Source organism: Danio rerio, chromosome 23, assembly GCF_049306965.1.
Source record: "Danio rerio strain Tuebingen ecotype United States chromosome 23, GRCz12tu, whole genome shotgun sequence".
Classification (NCBI taxonomy): Eukaryota; Metazoa; Chordata; class Actinopteri; order Cypriniformes; family Danionidae; genus Danio; species Danio rerio.
This window is the reverse complement of record NC_133198.1, coordinates 49,552,501-49,576,246: the sequence shown is the minus strand read 5'-3', so window position 1 is coordinate 49,576,246 and position 23,746 is coordinate 49,552,501. Positions and strand designations below refer to the sequence as shown.

At 38.8% G+C, this 23,746-nt stretch overlaps 3 protein-coding genes across 4 annotated transcripts in view; 2 read left to right on the top strand and 1 right to left on the bottom strand.

Moving 5' to 3' along the window:
• The window catches only part of fhip1ab (FHF complex subunit HOOK interacting protein 1Ab), a 446,377-nt gene that overhangs the window by 55,550 nt on the left and 367,081 nt on the right, over positions 1–23,746 (top strand). The gene's annotated exons all lie outside the window — the stretch shown is intronic.
• The window catches only part of wu:fy63c09, a gene marked incomplete at its 3' end in the record, with an annotated part of 56,407 nt that overhangs the window by 25,091 nt on the left and 7,570 nt on the right, over positions 1–23,746 (top strand). The window contains 3 exon segments of the mRNA NM_001128274.1: positions 327–477; positions 1,677–1,687; positions 19,670–19,689. Coding sequence (NP_001121746.1) covers positions 327–477; positions 1,677–1,684 — 159 coding nt within the window.
• LOC100537554 (serine/threonine-protein kinase DCLK2-like) overlaps positions 10,221–23,746 on the bottom strand; it is a 40,331-nt gene continuing 26,805 nt past the window's right edge. Inside the window, exons 8-17 of one of the 2 annotated variants that reach the window (XR_012398835.1) lie at positions 23,153–23,210; positions 22,807–22,926; positions 21,378–21,524; positions 19,164–19,297; positions 18,746–18,920; positions 18,587–18,667; positions 18,370–18,462; positions 15,298–15,313; positions 14,052–15,171; positions 10,221–13,768 (exon numbers count right to left, since the gene is read on the bottom strand). Coding sequence is in view for 1 of the 2 variants with exons in the window: in XM_073939480.1 (XP_073795581.1) it covers positions 15,155–15,171; positions 15,298–15,313; positions 18,370–18,462; positions 18,587–18,667; positions 18,746–18,920; positions 19,164–19,297; positions 21,378–21,524; positions 22,807–22,926; positions 23,153–23,210 (841 nt within the window). In the remaining variant the exon portion in view is untranslated. Of the gene's footprint in view, positions 15,172–15,297; positions 15,314–18,369; positions 18,463–18,586; positions 18,668–18,745; positions 18,921–19,163; positions 19,298–21,377; positions 21,525–22,806; positions 22,927–23,152; positions 23,211–23,746 lie in introns of both variants that reach the window. The other variant, XM_073939480.1, reaches the window with a different exon arrangement.

Here is a 23,746-nt window from a genome sequence, read left to right as displayed (position 1 = left end):
ACACACACACACACATAATGCGTACACACCTGAACACGTTCTTTCTATGTCGAACTCACACACACAACATATATGGACACATACATACACATATAAGCACGCAGACACACACACACACACACACACACACACACACACACACACACACACACACACACACACACACACGTATAAGTACACATAGACAAACACACACACATAATTCAAACAAAACAAATAGAAACATACTTACATGTGCACATACAACACAAACGGACACACACACACACACACACACACATTATGCAAATGCTGTAATCTGTATGTAATATGATTGTCCGCTTCAGGAGGAGGAGCAGTTCTTGATTGTCCTGGATGAAGCAGACGTCCCAGAAACACCAGCAAACACACTCCGTGACCTCCGACACTCAGAGGTCAAAGGTCAAGACGAGGTTGTCAGTGAGGTTCACCTGGAGGACGCGACTTCAGAGAAACAGATCCAGCAGGGCACACAAAACAGGTGGAAGATGACGAGAAAAGGACAATTATTATACACTCGTAACTTATTGTTAAACTTTTCAGACCGTAGCAGAGTCGATGGTAACTGAGTTGACGTAGCAGAGTCGATGGTACTGCCACTCTATCTCTGCTACCGTCGATAGTGCTGTCGTCGACTCTGCTGCCATCTGCTCTGCCACCCTCAACTCTGTTACCTTTGACTCTGCTACCGTCGACCCTGCTGCTATCTGCCACCATCAACTCTACCATCGACTGTGCTGCCATCAACTCTTCTACTCTCGACTCTGCTACATCGACTCTGCTACCGTCGACACTGCTGCATTTACCCTGTTACTGTCGACTCTGCTACCCTTAACTCTGCTACCGTCGACACTGCTACCGTCGACACTGCTGCGTTGACCCTGTTACTGTCGACTCTGCTACCCTTGACTCTGCTATCGACGACTCTGCTACCCTTGACTCTGCTATCGACGACTCTGCTACCCTTGACTCTGCTATCGTCGACTCTGCTACCCTTGACTCTGCTATCGACGACTCTGCTACCCTTGACTCTGCTTCGTAGACTGTTTCTGTCAACTCTGTTACCATCGACCCCACTGCCACTGACCCTACTACCATCGACTCTGCTACCCTTGACTCTGCTACCCTTGACTCTGCTTCGTAGACTCTGTTACCGTCGACTCTGCTACCAACACTTCTGCTACCGTCGACTCCGCTCTTGTCAACTCTGTTACCGTCGACTCTGCTTTATAGACTCTGCTACCCTTGACTCTGCTACCCTTGACTCTGCTTCGTAGACTCTGCTACCGTCGACTATGCTAACGCTGACTCTGCTATCGCTGACTCTGCTACAGTCAACACGCTACCGTTGACTCTTCCTTTATGCTACAACAGCCATGTTTTTTTTGTCTTTTTTTAATATTTATAAAAAATTTATATCTATATATATATATATATATATATATATATATATATATATATATATATATATATATATATATATATATATATGTAATAGCCTCAGTTGAAGGTGCACAGTTCGTAAGTTAATCACTCAGTTTAAAGAATGCCTTTCTCTATCCCTCTTTTCAAGGTTGGTTGTGGCTTGTTTTGCATTTGAGGGTGAGGAGGCGGAGCTGTCGTTCAGTGAGGGTGATGTCATCACTCTAATAGAATATGTAAATGAGGAGTGGGGGCGTGGCAGCCTCAACGGACGAACTGGAATCTTCCCCCTCAGCTTCATCCAGGCTGCAGAGGAAACTGAAGCGTCGCCAGGGAAACCGGCTCTGGAGTCTCCTGGTAAACAAACATTCCTTTTCTGAATATTCATTAACCATGGACCAATCAGTGTTGAGCGTCAGTGAAATACAGATTCATCAGATGATTGGAATATCTCTATTTGGAAATAATGGATCATATTTGACTGATTGTGGTGATTTTTTTAGAGGAGTAAATCTGTATAAAATACACTAATGTGTTTATCAGTACTTGTGATTGGTTTAGAGCAAAAATGCAAGTGAAATAAACTGTTTTCTGGGAGTTGAGCTATATTCAGGTACACCATTTCAATAATCAAATGTCGAATAACATAACATACACTCACCGGCCACTTTATTAGGTACATCTTACCGAGTTGAACCCCCTTTTGCCAACAAGGCATTTGCGCCCACAGAACTGCCGCTCACTGGATATTTCCTCTTTGTCGGAGCATTCTCTGTAAACCCTAGAGATGGTTGTGCATGAAAATCAAAGTAGATCAGCAGTTTCTGAAATACTCAGAGCAGCCCGTCTGGCAGCAACAACCATGCCACATTCAAAGTCTCTTAAATCCCCTTTCTTCCCCATTCTGATGCTCACTTTGAACTGCAGCAGATCCTCTTGACCATGTCTACATGCCTAAATGCAGTGAGCTGCTGCCATGTGATTGGCTGATTAGACATATGCGTTAACCAGCAGTTAGACAGGTGTACCTAATAAAGTGGCCGGTGAGTGTAATTACAATTAATCATTTTTTTAAAGATGCAAACTGTGTGATTTCTTACACCTGAATGTTTTACCTGGTTTGTAAGCCCTGGAACACATGCAAATGCCAAACATTTGGGTAACTTCATGATTAAACTTTTAAATGACTCCACTTATCATGAGTACTTTCTTCTGCAGCTTCAACATTGCAGATCATGTGATGTGACTACAGCAGATGCAAACATCATGATATCGATGCTGATCTCGTATATTGTGCAGCCCTGATATAGATATATATTAGAGACATATAAATGTGTGTGTGTTTACTTGTATAAGTGTATGTATGATATATGTGTGTTTATGTATACATTTAAATATATATATATGTGTGTGTGTGTGTGTGTGTGTGTGTATATATGTATTACAATCATATATATATATATATTATAATTGTGATAATAATGTAAAAATGGTGAATGTTTGATGTGTTGTTCCCCCTCTAGCGCCCCCTGCAGGAGTGAGCAGTAAAGGACGAGCACTTTATGATTTCACTGCTGAGTGTGAAGATGAGCTGTGTCTGAAGGTCTGTCACATCACTATTACGGTGGCTTGAGAAAGCCAACACACTGGTATACTACATAAACCTCTTCTGAGACTAATTTCTCTATGCATCTCATCTTAGACCATTCATACTACAACCACCAAACTAACTCCAAACCTCCAAACTGGTCTGACTCGTATTGCTTTATCTTTTCCAACTGATTCGACTTACGGTTTTCCGAAAACTGACCCACAAATTTTGGAAAATTCCCATTGACCTAACATTAAACCGAACATTGTGACCACATAACTGTGCACCAGACTGTCATACACAATTAATGTTGGGCTCATTTAACTCAGACTACCAATCTGCCAATCACTGATGATGTTTCAACTTTTTAGCCACACCCTAGCAACCACTAACGGCACCCTAGCAACTGTCCCATAGACTTCCATTGGAAGAAAATGCCATTGATTTTACATTGGACAAACTAACATACCAATCCATACTAGAACATACTAACAACATACTAATCATATTAGCAACATGCTAATTCATACTAAATTCATGCTAACAACATGCTAGTTTATACTAGAAACATGCTAGCAACATGCTAAATCAAACTAAATCCATGCTAACTTACGTTTGCAACTGCCTAGAAACTACTCATAACACCTTAGAAACCACCTAGCAACCGCCTTGCCACCACTCAGAACACCCTAGCAACCACCTAGCGACACCTTAGCAATGACCTAGAACTTAGCAACCACCTAGTAATGCCTTAGCAACAACCTAAACCTTAGCAACCGCCTAGCAACACCTTAGTAACACCTAGCTATGCCTTTGCAACCACCTAGCAACACCAAGCAACCACATAGCAATGCCTTAGTTACAAGCTAGCAATGCCTAGCAACCACAGAGAAATCCCTTAGTAACCCCTAGCAACCACACAACACCCTAGCAACACCTTAGCAACGACCTAGAATACATTAGCAACCCCCTAGCAACACCTTTGCAACCACATAGCAACCACACAGAACACCTTAACAACTGCCTCGAAAAATCTTAGTAATCACCTAGAACAACCTAGCAACGCCTTAACAACTATTCAGAACACCCTACTAATGCCTTAACAACCGCCTAGCGACCACTCAGAACACCCTAACAACCGCCTAGCAACCACTCAGAACACCCTAGCAACCACCTAGCAATGCCTTAGCAACCACTCAGAACAACCTAGCAACCGCCTTACAACACCTTGGCAACCGTTGGCAACCAATCAGAATACCCTAGCAACTACCTAGATACACCTTAGCAACCACCCAGCAACACCATAGCAACCGCCTAGCATGCCTTAGCAACCACTTAGAACCCCCTATCCACCACCTAGCGAGAAACATGCCAATCCATACCAGAAGCATGCTGACATGTATGTAGTTTTCTCTCTGTGCCTTCAAACTTTCACAACAGGCTTTCTTAAGCCACCATAAAGTTTGTCTCTGAACTTTACTTGTCTGATGTGTTTGGTTATGTGTGTGCGCAGGCAGGAGATATAGTGTGTGATCTGGAGGAAATGGATGCTGAATGGTTCCAGGGAGAATTTGGCGGGAAACGTGGAATAGTTCCTAAAAACTTCATCCAGTTGCTGCAGGAGTCGTGAAGTGTGTGTGTGTGTGTGTGTGTGTGTGTGTGTGTGTGTGTGTGTTTGCGTGTGTGCGTGTGTTTGTGTGTGTGTGTGTGTCGTCAGCATGATGAGCGTTTCTACACGTAGTCTTAATTGTCTGTAATAAACTTTAACGAGGTTAGCGTTGCGATGCTAGTTAGCGCATCTCCTGTACTGTACTCACTGTTACTCCACTCTGGGTGGATTTATGAATTTGTTTACAGAGTTTTAACCCATATTAAACTCATCAGTTACAGATACATCGTGTGTCATCGTCGTTTTTATTGTTTTTGAACAGTCAAACACAACATTTGTTTAAATTTCAATATCCAAAATCTCTTCGTGTTGGTGTGGGTTTCCTCCGGATGCTCCGATTTCCCCCACAGTCCAAACACATGCGCTATAGGGGAACTGATCAACTACATTGGCTGTAGTGTATGAGTGTGTATGGGTGTTTCCCAGTACATAGTTGCAGCTGGAAGAGCATCCGCTACATAAAACATGCTTGAATAGTTGGCGGTTCATTTCGCTGTGGCGACCCCTGATGAATAAAGGGACTTAGTTAAAAAGAGAATGAATGAATTATTAAAAATGTATAATTATAAAGGATCTCTGGAATTGTAATAAATTGTTTTAGGGTCTAAAATAACTTGTAAATTATATCTTTATAATAGTGGAAATGGTCACATGTTTAATTTAACAATTTTTTTTTCCAATCGGTAATACCATTGGGAGGTTTTGGGTTATATTTAATAAAGTCTCTTCAGCCTGGTCAACCAGCTAAAACCAGCCAAAACTGGATTTTTCAGCAGGGCTTAAAAAAATCCTAGCAGATTTACTAGATGCTAATTTGCTAGCAGCGTTTTAGAACAGCATTATTTGAAACAGAAATAGTGACAAATATATATTATCACTTTTCATCAAATTAAAGCATTCTTATTGCTATCTATTTTTACATTATACATTTGGATATTTTCTCTTTAGAAAAAACAAAAGGTGCGTTCGACATGAAGCTCAGCTGCAGCCGGTGATCAACGAGATTAGCCGAGCGCAGGCGGGGCGGAGTTGAAAACGGAGCCGTCAAGACGGACAGCTGGACACTTCGGGACTCAAAGTTGCTGCAGTCATGATGACCGATCACATGGCGTCATCATATTTATTTATTTTTTTGTTATTTTTATTTATAACAACAAAACATTTACAAATAAAACAGAATACAGTCTCTACGAACTGTAGTTCCTTTTTAAACAATAAGAGAGAATTATGAATAAAATATATAACAAATGCATGAGAGAAATAAGAGGAAATGAGAGGTTAATATAAACATAAAAACGAACAGGTCTATTAAATACAAAGCAATAAGCATAAATTCTAGGAGTTAAACATCAATCTTTGAATCTGCTAAAAAAGGGTTTACATAGGCCTATATGTACATTTATAGATATAAAAATTTCCCATGTAAAAAGCAAAACAAGGTGTTTTGATTAGGTCTTAATAAATGACATTATTTTGGATGATGAATGAATTTTCAAAAAAGCATTTTAATCCAAAAAGATTGTGTTGAACAGAACAAAAGGTAAAATAAGTGAGCGATGTAGAAGTTTCCCAGAAAGAGCAGGTAGCCTTTAAACTGCTAGACAGGAAATAAAATATATATTTATATTATAATAATAAAACCATTTTATAATAATTTAATAAAATAGTTCTTTACTTTAATTTGTTAAGAGAGCTTTAACGTGGCAGGATCAATGATGATGATTATTTTATTTCAAGTCTGTAAGACTTATTTGAGTTCATATTTAGGTTATTTACTAAAATATACACTAAAATATATCCTTTAAATCGTTCATGGAGATGAATGCAGTAAATAGTCTTTATAAAAAAGTTAAAAATAAACCTGTGCAAACAAGCTAACCTTTATAACCAGATTATTTAACAAAAGATGATTACTGCAGTAAAATATTGGTAGTCTTTTAATTAGCAAGATGTGTACAGGATAGAGAGGGTGTGAAAAGTGAATTGTTTGTTTTAAAACTTCTGAATCGGAATTTGTCCAATTATAAACCCGAAATACACGTGTTTGTTGTCATGTGGTGAACTCGGCCAATCGTGTAATATCGGTGTCGTCATCAGAGCTCCTGCAGTCGCTCTTCAGAAGCTGCACGGTCTGAGTTTGCCGTCTGATCTCGGAGCGCTGTCGCGGTACTTTGATGCCACATGTGACAGTCACGTGGCGTCGGCGCAGCATCAATCCGGACAAGATTTCTAACCAGAATGCACCGCTTTAAGACAGATTTCGATCGATCTGCGCAGCGCTGCATGAAGTCGAACGCACCTAAAACAAAAAAAGTGTTATGACGTAATGTTTGCGTCACGTGATACTTCCCGTGAGCGTAACAGCATTTTTAAATTTCAACCGTCATCAAACTTCATAAAGGTAAGCCTAACTGACCACACATTCACAACTCCTCCAATGTCAGATAAAGGTTAACTAATCACATTTTGTCGACCAAAAATATTGATTTACACGTGACGCGAGGCTGTGACATCTTTCCACATTTAAATGCATAATCACTTCAGGTGCTGAGGAGGTGCTTTATTCCGTGTTAAACGCTACTAAAGTGATTGAATTCCATTTTGTGTGACATTTTTAGCTGTAAAGAGTAATAGTTTACCTCAGATCTTTAATATAAAAATTATAGACTGTAAAAATAAAAATGAATAAACTTTTCTGCTATTTGCGTCACGTGGCACTCGCTCGAAATTCCCGATCTCGTGAACACGAAAATTCCAACCGTCAAATTAAGACTGACCGCACATTCTCAACTACAAGTCGAAGATTTTGTCTCATATTGTTGACCAAAAATGTGTATTTATACGTGGCGCGACGCTGTGAAACATCATTAAAATGAGTTCTAACCATCACTAGCTAAGTTTCCATCCAAAAATGCGAATAAACTTTATGCGCATTATCGCATAAAAGTTGTGCGAATGAAGCAGCGTTTCCATCCAACGAATCAAAGCGAAGAAAATCGTCACTTCCTGATTAACTGGCGCCAAATATGAACAGTAAAACCTGCATTTGCTGCAGTAGGAGAAGCTGCATCAATCTTTTCTGAATGAATGCGCCTCAGAAGACAATCCTGACAGGGCGCAGTGGCGTTTGAAGGTGTCAGCCGCGGAGCACAGGCACTCTTGATTCTGGAGGTCATTAATAATATAACAACACTGATACTGAAATGGTAAGGCGTTTTATAATGACAAAACAACATTTCAGATGTTTTATAATGTGCTCAGCCTGACGTTTTATCTATATACACTCATTTTAAGCATCACATGATCTCTTCAACAAAATCACATGACCTTTTTTTAATGCGAATCCTACCCAGTAAGGCGCATAAGTTTTTTTATGCGCATTTTCAAAATTTATGCGCATCATGGCGCTTCCATCAACGCCATTTTTTTATGCGCATTTTGCAAATGGGTGGATGGAAACATAGCTACAGCGACCTGCTAAGTTTATATTGTGATGTCACAGCAGAACATGACAACAGTCACCTCAGGTGCTGATTATGTGCTTTATTCAGTGTTAAATGCAACTAATGATAGTTTGAATAACTTTTACGTGACGTTTATTGCCGTAAAGCAGCAGCAGTTTACTTCAGATCTTTCAAATAAAATTAATAAACTCATCAATGACTGTTTTTCCTCTACTAAAAAAAAGCTTAAACCAGACCAGGCTGGTTGACTGGTTTTAGCTGGTTGACCATCCTGGTTTTAGAGGAGTTTTGGCCATTTTCACGCTGGTTTCCAGCCTGGTCTTAGCTGGTCAGGCAGGAAGATGACCAGCCAAAATCAGCAATGTCCAGCTTAAACCAGGCTGGTCATTTACAAGCTAAAACCAGGCTAGAAATGGGCAAAACCCCTCTAAAACCAGGATGGTCAACCAGCTAAAACCAACCAACCAGCCCAGGCTGGTTTAAGCTGTTTTTTTCATCTGTCGGATAAAGGTAATTTGACATTCCCAACTCCACCCATGGATCATATTTCACGTTTTGTTGACGAAAAATGTGTATTTACATGTGACGGCGACACAAGGTGTTTTTTCACACTAAAAATTTGTTTTCAAAGCATCGATAATAAAGTTTATATATATGGTTTCTGTTGCGATATTGCAGCAGAACAGCATACTAACAGTTACCTCAAGTGTTAATTTAGATTTAGTTCTTTATTCAATTATTAATGTGAGTTTGAGTATCATTTAATTGTTGTAAAGCAGCAGCAGTTTACCTCACATCTTTCAAATAAAAGTTATAAACTTATCCTATACATTTTTGCGTGTATAACAAAATATAACAAAACTCTGCATAAAGGTAAGACTGAGTACACACATTTACAACTCCTCCAAGTCTATTATTTGTCACATATTTGTTGACCAAAAATGCGGCTTTAAACATGACGTGACACTGTAAAACCTGCTAGGTAACTTTTCCACAATTAAAGTTTTGTCCTAACCATGAGCGGCAGCGAAGTTTATATTGCGCTGTCCTGGGAGAACATGACAACAATCAGCTCAGATGATGATTATGTGTTTTATTCAGTGATAATAATGCTAATAATGTGCGTTTAAATACCATTTTACGTGACATTTATTGCTGTAAAGCAGCAGCAGTTTTCCTCAGATCTTTTAAATAAAATTAATAAACTTATGCCATAAATGTTTGCATTTCGTGAAACTCGCTTGAAATTCACGATCTCGTAAATTATCATGGATGTGACCATTTTCTATCCATGTCTCATATTACACGTTTTGTTGATGAAAAAAAAGTGGATTTACAAATGACGGCGACACAAGGTATTTTTCACATTAAAATTTTGTTTTCCGTTAGTGACAAAACATCGACAATAAAGTTTCTATTTACATTTTCTGTTGCAATGTCGTGGCAGAACAATATACTAACAATTACCTCAAGTGTTGATTTTGTGCCTTATTCAGTCTTTAATGTGCGTTTAAATACCATTTTACATGACATTTATTGCTGTAAAGCAGCAGCTGTTTACCTCAGATCTTTCAAATAAAATTAAGAAACTTATCCCATGAATTTTTGCGTTTTGTAAGACTCAAGATCTTGTAAATTATTGTAGAAGTGACCATTTTTGACCATGTCTCATATTTCACGTTTTGTTTATGAAAAATGTGGATTTACAGGTGACAGGGTTTTTGAATTTAGTTTTCATCAATGACAAAGCATCGACAATAAAGTTTCTATTTACATTTTCTGTTGCGATATCGTGGCAGAACAACATACTAACAGTTACCTTGTTGATTTTGTGCCTTATTCAGTTATTATTGTTAGTTTGAATACCATTTAACCTGACATTTTCTGTTGTGACGCAGTAGCAGTTTACCTCAGATCTTTCAAATAAAAATTAATAACCTTTGAATCCGTTAAATATTTGCGTCACGGCGCACTCGCTTGAAATCCCGATCTCCTTGACATGATCGCATTCCAACCATTAAATTTTGCCATACAAAAAACGTAAGATGACCACACATTCACAACTTCACCAACATCTTGTTTTATTTCTCACATTTCTGTTGACCAAAAATGTGGATTCACACTTTAAATCGTGACGAATTCATTTCGGTCACGTTTACACTCAATAAAAACACTCGGACTCGCGACTTCTTTATCAGCTACTCATGATGTATTGTTGCAATACAAAACAAAACATGAAATAAATCCATCGTTAGAATCATTAATAGGAGCTTCTTGCCCCAAATGTACAAAAGTTACTACCATTAATACCACAAGCGACCGTTTAGATCAAATTAAACCAACAATTCTTCTAAAAAAAGGAGGCATATTCATGGAGAGATAAACACACACATACACACACACACACACACACATCCTCATTCGCTGAAGGCTTAAGTTTTGGTGTAAAGCAAAGTTTTAACACTACATCATCAGGCTCTAACACACATTTGGTCACACAAATCAGACGTAAAGAAACATCCAGCAACACAATTCAGTTCTCGCTTCAGTCTCGAAGGCTTTTTTCTTTCAGCTACAAACACTCAAATGTCTGAAATGAGAGTCTAATGATGCATCAGACACAACATCAACATGTATGTACAGAGAAAAAACAGTGTAGGAAAAGTTGAGGTCGCTGGTTTAGTTGAAGCCCTGCGTACAAACCAGACCAGAAAACAAGAAAATACACATCGCGATTCTGAAATCACCAGAGGATATTGTGTATTTGCACCTAAATGATCTGTTATTGAGGAGCTGGAAACATTCATATAAACACCTCAGGGTGCGCTCACACCTGTGGATCGATTCTTTTGTTCCGAAACGGATATTAAAATTGTCACAATGTTTATTTTTGTTCTTGGTGCAGTTCTCTTTCACACGGCAACGATTCTAAACGCACCGTTTTAGTTAGAGCTAAAACAAGTCATGTGCGAGTAAACTCTCCTCACATTGGTCAGAGTTTCACGGTTTATTTTTATATTGAGTCCCGCTCAGCTGTCATACGTCCTTATTTATCCTTACGCATTATAGGCTTTACATTATAGAGAGAAATAACAGGGCTCTGTTCTTGGGCCACGTCTCTTCTTCATCTACACGACATCTTTAGGATCAGTCATCCAGAAACATGGATTCTCCTACCACTGCTATGCTGATGATACCCAGCTATACCTCTCTTTTTACCCTGATGATCTCTCGGTTCCAGCTCGCATCTCAGCCTGCCTGTTGGACATTTCACACTGGATGAAAGATCATCATCTTCAGCTTAACCTTACGAAAACAGAAATGCTTGAAGTTTCTGCCAACTCGACTCTACATCATAACTTTTCAATCCAGATGGACGGGGCAACCATTACTGCATACAACATGGTGAAAAGTCTTGGAGTAACGATTGATGACCAACTAAACTTCTCTGAGCACATTTCTAGAACTGCTCGATCGTGCAGATTCTCACTCTATAACATCAGAAAGGTCCGACCCTTCCTATCTGAACATGCAGCTCAACTCCTTGTTCAAGCTCTTGTTCTCTCCAGACTGGATTACTGCAACTCTCTACTAGCCGGGCTTCAGCTAACTCTATCAAGCCTCTTCAGAACGCAGCAGCACGAGTGGTCTTTAATGAAGCTAAAAGAGCACATGTCACTCCGCTGCTCATCCGTTTGCACTGGCTGCCAGTTGCTGCTCGCATCAAATTCAAAGCTCTGATGTTTGCCTACAAAGTGACTTCTGGCTTTGCTCCTTCTTATCGGCTCTCACTTCAGCAGATGTATGTGTCCTCCAGAAACTTGCGTTTCCCGAACTCTCGCATTCAAACTGCCCAGTTGGTGGAATGAACTTCCTAACTGCATCAGGATGGCAGAGTCACTCGCTGTTTTCAAGAAACCACTAAAAACTCAACTATTTAATCTCCACTTCACTTCCTAATCTGCCATTGCCTCTCCGTCTCTACCGTTAATTGTACAAAAAAAAAAATTACTAATGTTTTGCTTCTTGCACTTTACGCACCTGAAACTTGACTATAGCACTTCTTCATTGTTGCTCTTATAGTTGTGTAAATTGCTTCCTTGTCCTCATTTGTAAGTCCCTTTGGATAAAAGCGTCTGCTAAATGACTAAATGTAAATGTAAATAAACCAAGCCTGCTCTTCGGTCAGATTTCCTAATGGATAAACAGCTCTCGTTAATAATTGAGATGCTTTCACTTTTGTATTTGACATGAAACGCATATTTATCGGTAGGAATGACATCCCGCCCTACTCCTAATTCTCTCTTCATATAGCCATATGCCTATTACATATCCGGAATACTCTAGCCTGATAAAGCCTGGTTCGGATCATATCACTTTTTCACAATCAATCCGCTCTCAGACTGATTGTTTTAGCGTGGATCTGAGCGCGATTACTGGATTCACATATGCCAAACAAACCGCGCTAGCTTGGGAAATGCACCACAATCCTAAACAACAGTCTAGGTGTGAAAGCACCCTCAGTTTCATCTGATTTATCACAATATTGGACGTAATTTAGAAAAAATGGGACATTCTTAAATTACTAATAATTGCTAAACAACCCATTTTTGTCTATTTGTTTACTGTTTTCAGTCTGTAACATATAGATGCATGCGTAAATATGAAAATCAAATTGCAGTGTTTACAATTCATAAAATGTTCAAAATCTGGAATCAGATTGCACACAATAGGGTATATGCTGAGCTAGTGTTGTTCCCATACTGATAAACATCCGGTGACCTTTTTTTTCATTTTATACGGTTCCTATTACAGCATTGATGTTGTAAAGTCATTAAAATATATTCAGTTAAATAGACTTTGGCATTCATTTAGTAGCTCAAGCGTAAGTCAGTTACTCGCACGCGCCCATCAGAATCGGCAGGCTGTCACAGAAGCTCTATTGAATATACTGGGGTAAAATAAATGCTCATATTATAAAGACACGGCGGGGGAAATGTAATGTAATGCAGTGCTTCTTCTACAATCTGAGACCCACTTTATATCAGATATCACTCAGCCAGTGGAGATCGCTGATTTTTTAGAAAACAGACCTTAAAGGTGTCGATTTTGCAATGGCCTTCAGTTCACCGGAAGCGTTTAACCCAGGTTACGGACAAATTAAAAGTCCTATTAGCATACTTCAGCATATACCCTATTGAGCAGGATAAACATTGTAGATTACATTCAGTCAGACTGTCCAAAACAAACATCCAGCTCCATTAAGATTGGCACAGTAGTGCTGTTTTGTTTCAGTTTTGTCTAAAAGGATATCCTTTCTACTTATTTCTCCTTTTTAATGCAACTTTCAGAATCTCAGTAATACTACAATACGAGGACTGCAAGTAATACTGATGTGGTCGACAAAACTGGAGGGCTGCGATGAGAAATGGATGCATCACAATTAATGGATCCTTTCTTAAATTTCCAGAATTTACATTATAATTCACTCTGGAATGGATGGTAGATGGCACTCCAGGCTAGTTTTTAAACAGTATGTGGCTCTCAAGGCTAGCATTTAACAGCAGATGGCGCTGTAGGCTAGTTTTTAAATCGTATGTGGCTCTCAAGGCTCGTGTTTAACAGCAGATGGTGCTGTAGGCTAGTTTATAAATCGTATGTGGCTCTCAAGGCTCGTGTTTAACAGCAGATGGCGCTGTAGGCTAGTTTATAAATCGTATGTGGCTCTCAAGGCTCGTGTTTAACAACAGATGGCGCTGTAGGCTAGTTTTTAAACCGTATGTGGCTCTCAAGGCTCGTGTTTAACAGCAGATGGCGCTGTAGGCGTCTGTTTTAACAGCAGATGGCGCTGTAGGCTAGTTTTTAAATCGTATGTGGCTCTCAAGGCTCGTGTTTAACAGCAGATGGCGCTGTAGGCTTCTGTTTAACAGCAGATGGCGCTGTAGGCTAGTTTTTAAATCGTATGTGGCTCTCAAGGCTCGTGTTTAACAGCAGATGGCGCTGTAGGCTTCTGTTTAACAGCAGATGGCGCTGTAGGCTAGTTTTTAAATCGTATGTGGCTCTCAAGGCTCGTGTTTAACAACAGATGGCGCTGTAGCATAGATATATACACTAGATATCACATACGGACCCTGAGCATGCGTCAGTAGCGCCGCCACATTTGTACAGTGCTCTTGGGACAAATGGCATTGAAGACAATGTGCCAGTGTGAAGATGCTGGACTTTAGTGCTGTGTACGAGTGTAGTAACGAGCAAAGAAAGAAAGCAAAAGCACCAAGGCAGAACATTTTATAGGTAAGATTTAGTTTTTTACGCTTTTCTATGTTATGAACTCTTGTGCTCAACAAGTAACGTTATTGATGACGATACAGTCTCTTACTGCACTGACCATAAGGGAAAGTTGCACCAACTCACACTAAATACCAGGCTTATGCTAGTTGTGTTGAATGAAATTACATTACAACAAGACACTGCAGTGCCAGAAACGTGTATTATTGTCAGCTAAGTGAACGAGTCGTTCATAACGGAGATTCATTCACAAACGAATCGCTCCCTCCGTCAGTATGAGCAGTGAAAGCAGGAGAGGGGCTGTTTCAGGACATGGATTAGATCAAGTTTAACAGGGAGGGTGGATAATACATCTCCATGCACACAAACACACACTCTTTGTCGGCAATGCCCGTGCGGTCACTCATCCATCAATGTAGAAAATGTGATGTAATAAAATATTGGCTTACTGACCACCGGGAAAGCAGAGCTCAGCGGTTGATCTAGAGTGAACAGCGCCATCTGGTGTTGAAAACTAAGCTCAACCCATTCAAAAGAGCGAATCGTGATGCATTTGGAAATTCTGTGTATGGATGCAGAATGATGACAGATACGGAGAGATGCCGGTCTGGTCTGGTCTGGTCTGGTCTCAGTGTTGTTGTTGAGGTTTGTGGTGGTCTTCAGGGTTTCTGTTCTTCTGCGCCTCCGGAGAGATTCATCAAACTACTGCCAGCTTTGATCTACACGCAAACACATGAGGAAATCCTCACTTCAGCTGTTAACCCTTCCATTCACATCTATATTTAATTATTAATTAATAATACTCATGTTTTCACATCGATATTCAGATAATCATATGGCCTTACCATGGAGATGATCCACCTGTAACAGAGGAAACAACACACTGTCAGCTTGAGCCAATTAGAGAGAGAGTGTGATGGTGTGTATGTGTGAGTTAGGGTGTGTATATGAGTGTGTTTGTATGTGTGTGTTTGCATATGTGTAAGTGTGTATGAGAGTGAGTGTTTGTTAGTGTTGGGCGATGTACGAAATTTTCAGATTGTAAGATGTAAGATCGCTGATACGCGATCACATGGGGGCACGGCAGTGTTATGTTGGCTTATTTTTCTAAGTGTTTTTAATAACCTTTTGGCAGATTTTTATTTATTTATTTAATAGTCGACTTGCATTATGTTTTATCTTTGAAAACAATTCAAAGCAATGCAAATCACTGCGCTCTACCAGTTAAAAAGGCGCTGAGACAGAAATTATTTCAACAAGACTTGATGCAACAGTGCGGTGCAGGACAGGATTTGATGGTGAATTCGGGTCCATGCCGTTATCCGAGTATTTATATTTGACTGCCGCTAAATGCATATAATATAAATAGTTGAAAGCAAATGAAATGATATTAATCTACGCAAACAAAAATGCATTAATAGGATGCAGTGGACTCTATTGGACTATGTGGTAAAGGTAGGGCTGGGCAATTTTTATGATTAATTTGAATTTACGTTTTAAGACGATTAAATTTTTTATTAAATTGAGGTATCACTATTTTTTAATAAAAATATTAAATATAATTGCACCGCTTTGGTTCACTCTCTGTATTATGCTGCCTGACTGCCTGTCTGGGATTCAATCATGGTAGTGACGGACTGAACACAGAGACTGGACTGCCTAATTTAACCCAATGCATGAAGTTGTGGGCATGCATCGCAGAGCTGCTGCAAATACAAGCATTTAAGTGTCTTCAGTTGTGTATTTTTCTTCTGTTAATACCTTTGCATCAAACGAGCTTTGGTCCACTCTCACACACTACTGCAGCACTGCGAGAGGATTTACATTCAGACTAATGCAACATGCAAAATCCCACTGAGTCACGTCTGTGTGGATTGTCAAGACATATTCCCTCATCAAGTCGATAAACTTGATCTAAAACATGTATGAAGGACGTAAAAACCTCATGTGATAAACCGCGCCGATATTTTGATTTGAACACGAGCAGAGGTGAGGGACGGTAGCAGTGAAAATGAAAGTAGCCGCCCTCCATGACGTTATTTAGCGGACCTAGTTGAAACCCAGATCAGGCAGCATAACACAGAGAGTGGTGCAAAGCGCATCAAATGATCGGTATTTAAAAGGGGGAAAAAAGAAAAATAGAATAAATATGTGATTTTATATTAGACACACATCTGGGGCCTCATGTACGAAGACTTGCGTGGAAATCATACTAAAACATTGCGTACGCACACAGAGCTGTACATGTGCGTACGCATAAAAAAATTCAGATGTATGAAACACTGCGTACGCCGAATCTCACGCATATTCTTTTGTACATCCGAATGAACGTGAAACTGAGCGCAACATGCACGAGCGCAAAACCCCTCCCTGCCTCCTCCCCCGTATGAATATGCTAATGACTCTACTTTGGCAAAACCCAACGAAAAAGCAACGGCAAAAGCAAGCAAAAAGAGAAACTTTGAACAGAATGTGAATTGGAGGTGCTGCTTTCAGAGGTAGACCGGAGAAAAGCGGTGTTATTTGCAAGTTTGTTCTCCGGAATTAACAACAAAAGAAAAAAATAGAGTGGGAGAGTTTAGCTGATGCGGTTAACACAGCTGGGTCTGAACATCGCACTGAGTGCATTAAAAAAGAAATAGTGCGATTTATAGGTGTAAAATATTGCAGTATTTTTAACAGTCTCAGTGGCGCAGCTCGTAAGACACAGGATATCATGTTTTGACACGTTCGAGCATGAACTCGGTTCAAATCCAGCATCTGATGAACTCTTTCTTCTTTTCCCCCGCTACATATCAGATTTTGCCAACTCTTCATCACGAGAAAGACAAGTAGGAATCATTAATAAGTCTGTGCATCATATTTTATTTGCACATTTATTGAATGGAAATGTTTCTGTTTTACGCATGCAAATCTTCAGATAGTGTCTTTATAGCAGTGTGTGTGCAGTAGATCGCTCAGATTACATTGGGAAAACAGGCGACCGCTGCAAATTGTGCTTTAATGTTTAGCTGGTCAACTGTATGGTATGGAAACCTTATATACCTGCTAGATGAACCCGTCTCATACAGCTGCCATTGCAAGGCTCAGACACTTTGTAGAGAAGAATTTAACACAACTGCCTCTAGGAGTCGCCAATGGAAATAAAACAGACACGCACAAAAAATGTGCGTACGCCAGCCATGAAGCTGCCGTGAAGCTGCGCACATTCCCACGTTCAGTTCATCGTTAGTAAATCCAAACGTGAGCTATTCTGAGCGTGAAACCTGGCGTACGCAATGTTTTTGTGCGTACGCAGCATTGATACATGAGGCCCCTTGTGCTTTTATTTGCTCCTGCTGTACGTCCACAACTTCACGCATAGGGTTAAATTAGGCTCTACAGTTTCCATGTTCAGTCAGCCAATCTTTCACAAGCTCAGCAAAACTCGCAAAAAATACCTCTGTATTCCTGCAACTGCAATATTTACACAAATATATATATATATTTGAAATCTTCAGCGATGCTATTTAGCTTGTGAATTTGTTTTACATTTATTTACACCTCGTTGACCACTTTATGTGTATGGCATGGCCATTAAAAATACACTGTTCCTTAACCAGATGGTTTTCAAGTTACTTATAAAGAGAATGTTACTTCAGTCATGTTGTTGTAATGTCTTAAGTTGACTAGTTACACAAAATCGTAATCGTAGTTACACGAAATCGTAATTCGGTCAAACATTTTTAAAAATCCAGATTTTTTTTGCCGTATCGCCCAGCCCTAATCTGTATGTATGGAGTGTGTGTTTGTCTGTGTGAGTCTGTGAGTGTTTGTGTGAGAGTACATGTGCCTGAGTGTTTGTGTGAGTGTGCATATGTGTGTGTGTTCGAGTGCTTGTGTGAGTGTGTGTATGTGTGTGTGTGTCTGTGTGTTACCTCAGCATCTGCTCCTGTGTTGTTGTGTGTGTTTTCTGATTCAACACTGTCTTCCATTTCACACACCATATTAGTGTCCATCGCAGTCTCGTCCTGCTCACACACACACACACACACACACAAGCAGAGGAGTTAGCATTTATTCATACGTTCAGAGTCAGTGCTGAGTGTGTGTGTGCACATCTGTGTGTAAGTGAGTGAGTGTGTGTGTGTTCACCTTGACCCAGCAGTGTTCCAGCACCTCGTCAGCTGTGTATCGATCTCCAACATCCACCTGCAGCATCTTCCCGATTAAATCCTGCAAACACACATTGAGCCCCAGTGAGCTGTCGGTCTGACGTCAGCTGATAAACCTCTTCTTCAGTGTTTAGCCAACCTTAGCCGAGTCGCTGATATTGTCCCAGTACGGGGAGGGGAAGTCCAGTTTTCCCAGTAAGATCTGCTCGAACAGCTCCTCCTGCTGGTTCTTCTCGCTGCGGAATGGTGGAAAACCACACAGCAGGATATACGTGATCACACCCGCCGCCCAGATGTCCACCTTCAGCCCGTACCTGAAACACACACACGCAGTCACTTAACTACACACTTTAAACTGTATATTGTATTCTCCAGTGTTGAATGCTTGACTCTGATTGGCTGATGAGGTTCTAAGGTGTTCAGTTATTGTCAGATAAAACATCACATGTTGTCAGAGCAGAAAACATCCTGTGAGTAAACAGGAGCAAGCATACCCAGCTTAACAGCATTATATTGATCATTTATATTAATATTCAGTTATCACAGACAGGTTTTACCCAGACTCGGCGATAATCTCTGGAGCGACGTAAGTTGGCGTCCCGCAGACGGTGTACAGCGGACCCTCCACTACTGTAGCCAGACCAAAATCCCCCAATTTCAGAGACTTGGTGCCATCCGGATACTCGCACACCTACACACACACACACACAGATGTGTTCATACCGTACACGTATATGGATCTGGTTAGAAATTCATTAAATATAATCAGCATTATGTAATCAGTACTTAATTTGAGTAAACAGCTTCTTAAAATACTTGTAATAAATAAAAAATTAAGTGTAATCTGATTACATGGTTACATGTTATTTGCACAACGGCACTAAATTTAATTGACTCACCTAATTATTATCTTTTTGAACGTTTATACTGTGTATATATATATATATATTATAATTGCCCTGCCGCTTGTATACATTCATGAGTCAAGGCATTTGCAATGATTTTTATTGTTTGCTGTATGCATTAATTCAATAATCTGCACTTCTAGTGTTTTTTACATTAGATATTTCATGTAGCAGTGATATTGATGTGAATTTCATGTTTTCAATATTGAATTTGTAATGTTGCTGCTTACTTAATTTACTTTATGTTTTAAAATCTCTGTAGTGTTGTTCAGTGTTACTATCAGCAAACACTAACAGCGAGTTATACTAGTGTGAGTATTGTGAAGTATTAACTGTCCACTATTGCACTTTAAGATTTTTTTTTCTGTTTGTCAAAATATCACAACATTATCCTGCTTCAAAACGTCAAATAAGGCATAGCACAGAAGTAATTTTAATATAATCTAAAAGCAGTCAGATTGAATAAAATAAAAAGTGCCATCAAAGTAATCTAAATGTAATTTAACTGTAATCTGATTGCATTGCTATTAAAAGTAATCTAAATGTAATCCAACAGTCAGATTAAATTGCCATAAAGGTAATCTAAACGTAATCCAAAAGCAGTCACGTTAAGCTGCCATAAAAGTAATCTAAATGTAATCCAACAGTAGTCAGATTGCATTGCCATAACAGCAATCTAAATATAATCCAAAAGCTGTCAGATTACACTCATAAAAACAATCTAAATGTAATCCAAAAGTATTTAGATTGTTGTAGTCATATTGTATTGCCAAAAAAGTCATCTAAATGTAATCCAAACGTAGTCAGATTGCATTGGCATAAAAGTAATTTAAATGTAATCCAAAAGTAGCCAGAATAAATTGCCATAAAAGTAATCTAAATGTAATCCAAAAATAGTCAGATTGCATTGCCATAAAAGTAATCTAAATGTAATCCAATAATAGTCAGATTAAATTGGCATAAAAGTAATCTAAATGTAATCCAAAAGTAGCCAGAATAAATAGCCATAAAAGTAATCTAAATGTAATCCAAAAATAGTCAGACTGCATTGCCATAAAAGTAATCTAAATGTAATCCAAAAGTAGTCATATTAAATTGGCATGAAAGTAATCTAAATGTAATCCAAAAGCAGTCAGATTGCATTGCCATAAAGGGAATTTAAATGTAATCCAAAAGTAGTCAGATTGCATTGCCATAAAAGTAATTTAAATGTAATCCAAAAGCAGTCATATTAAATTGGCATAAAAGTAATCTAAATGTAATCCAAAAGTAGTCAGATTGCATTGCCATAAAAGTAATTTAAATGTAATCCAAAAGCAGTCATATTAAATTGGCATAAAAGTAATCTAAATTTAATCCAAACGTAGTCAGATTGCATTGCCAAAAAAGTCATCTAAATGTAATCCAAAAGTAGCCAGAATAAATAGCCATAAAAGGAATTTTAAATGTAATCCAAAAGTAGTCAGATTGCATTGCCATAAAAGTAATTTAAATGTAATCCAAAAGCAGTCATATTAAATTGGCATGAAAGTAATCTAAATGTAATCCAAAAGCAGTCAGATTAAATTGGCATGAAAGTAATCTAAATGTAATCCAAAAGCAGTCAGATTATATTGCCACAAAAATATCTATATGTAATCCAAATGTAGTTATATTGCATTGTCATAAAAGTAATCTAAATTTAATCCAAAAGTAGTCAAATTAAATTGCCATAAAAGTAATCTAAATGTTTTCATCATTGATTACAATTTTGGTCATGTAATTTGTAATCAGTAACTGATTCATAGTCGACCAGTTCATAATCATCTGCATGAGAATTAAATTGTGTGTGTGTGTGTGTGTGTGTGTGTGTGTGTGTTTGTGTACCAGCAGGTTCTCTGGTTTAATATCTCGATGTACGATGTTCATTCTGTGCAGGTATCGCAGCGCTCCGGTCAGGTTGAACAGCATGGCACTGGCGTCTCGCTCTGTGTATTTGGTGGAGCAAGTAATGGCATCAAACAGGTCACCACCCTGCACAAACACACACACTTTAACGTACTACACATACAAAGACAACACCAACATCACAGAAATGCAACTATAAGACTCTTGCAACTTCTTTCATCAAATTTAGACACTATTTGTGGACTAATCGTCATTGTAGTGTGGAGTGTGTAAACACAGGTATTTGGAAATAACATTGAGTGCAGTGTTTGCTATGTTACTTCAAAAGTAATTAATTTCTAATTGCATTATTAAAATAAGGGTTGCTGAATCACTGACTAAAATGATTCATTCAAAACAGCTGATTCATTTAGAAATGAAGCAAGCGATTGTCATTGTAAAAGAGTAGCTGAATCAGTTTCTCAAATGATTCATTCAAAACAGCTGATTCATTCAGAAATTAAGTGATTGCTTTAGTTAATGCTTTGCTGAATCACTGACTTGAATAATTCATTCAAAACAGCTGATTCATTCAGAATTGAAGGACATGATTCTAAAAGTATTGCTGAATCATTGACTCAAATGATTCATTCAAAACAGCTGATTCATTCAGAATTGAAGGACATGATTCTAAAAGTATTGCTGAATCATTGACTCAAATGATTCATTCAAAACAGCTGATTCATTCAGAAATGAAGGACATGATTCTAAAAGTATTGCTGAATCATTGACTCAAATGATTCATTAAAAACAGCTGATTCATTCAAAAATAAAGGACATGATTCTAAAAGTATTGCTGAATCATTGACTCAAATGATTCATTAAAAACAGCTGATTCATTCAGAAATGAAGGACATGATTCTAAAAGTATTGCTGAATCATTGACTCAAATGATTCATTAAAAACAGCTGATTCATTCAGAAATGAAGCATGTGATTCTAAAAGTATTGCTGAATCATTGACTCAAATGATTCATTAAAAACAGCTGACTCATTCAGAAATGAAGCATGTGATTCTAAAAGTATTGCTGAATTATTGACTCAAATGATTCATTAAAAACAGCTGATTCATTCAGAAATGAAGCATGTGATTCTAAAAGTATTGCTGAATCATTGACTCAAATGATTTGTTCAAAAAAGCCGATTCATTCAGAAAGGAAGTCATTTTGATTAAAAAAGCTCTGCTAAATCACTGACTCAAATGATTCATTCTAAACAGCTGATTCATTCAGAAATGAAGCAAGTTATTGTCCCAGTTAAACATTCACTGAATCATTGACTCAAATGATTCATTCAGAGGCAGATCAGAATATGTTGGTGAAGATGTTTATATAGTCATCATTACTAGTGTTTATTGTACACTGACTGACCTTGACCAACTCCATGACCAAGTAAAGCTCAGTGGGCGTGTCCAGCTCCTCTATTAGCATAATGATGCTGGGGTGGCGAACTCTGCGCAGTATCGACACCTCATTGGCTATCAGATGCTCCTGTCGACACCAATCAAACAGTGAGAGGCACATTCAGCCAATCAGTGTGCGAACACTTAGTTCAGCGTCAGTAAGATGGAAAATAGTTTATTGACCAAATTTAAAGAAAAGTGTCTGCCAAATGCATAAATGCAATATATATATTTGATAATCATGCTGCGATTGCAGTTACACTACCTCATGCTTCACTCGGGGATTATAGAGACAGAAAGATTAAATCTTGTACCTTTCCACTGCACTTGGCCTTATCTATGATCTTCAGTGCGTACTCCTGTCCTGTAGACCTGACACACACACACACACACACACACACACGACCAGATATAGACCATCCGCAGTGACAGTGTAGTAGAAAGAGTGTGTGTTTGTGTTATGAGTGCGTATATGTCTGTGGTGTGTGTTAATAGTATGTGTTTGTGTGTTAAGTAAGTGTGTGTGTGTGCACATTTTAGTTTGTCTGAGTGGTGTAAAATTTTGAGTGAGCATGCATGAGTGTGTCTGTGTGTGTGTGAGAGAGAGAGAGTGTGTGTTTGTGTCTGTGGATCATGTGTGAAAGTAAGAGAGTTTGCGTGTGTGTGTCGAAGTGAGGGTTTGTGTGTGTGTGTAAGTGTGTGGGGTAAGAGAGTGTGTTTATGTTGTGTGTGTGTGTGTGTGTGTGTGTAATTGTTTGTAAGTGTGTGGGGTAAGAGAGTGTGTTTATGTTGTGTGTGTCTTAAGTGTGTGTGTGTGTGTGTCTGTGTGTGTGTGTCTGTGTGTGTGTGTGTGTGTGTGTGTGTGTAATTGTGTGTAAGTGTGTGGGGTAAGAGAGTGTGTTTATGTT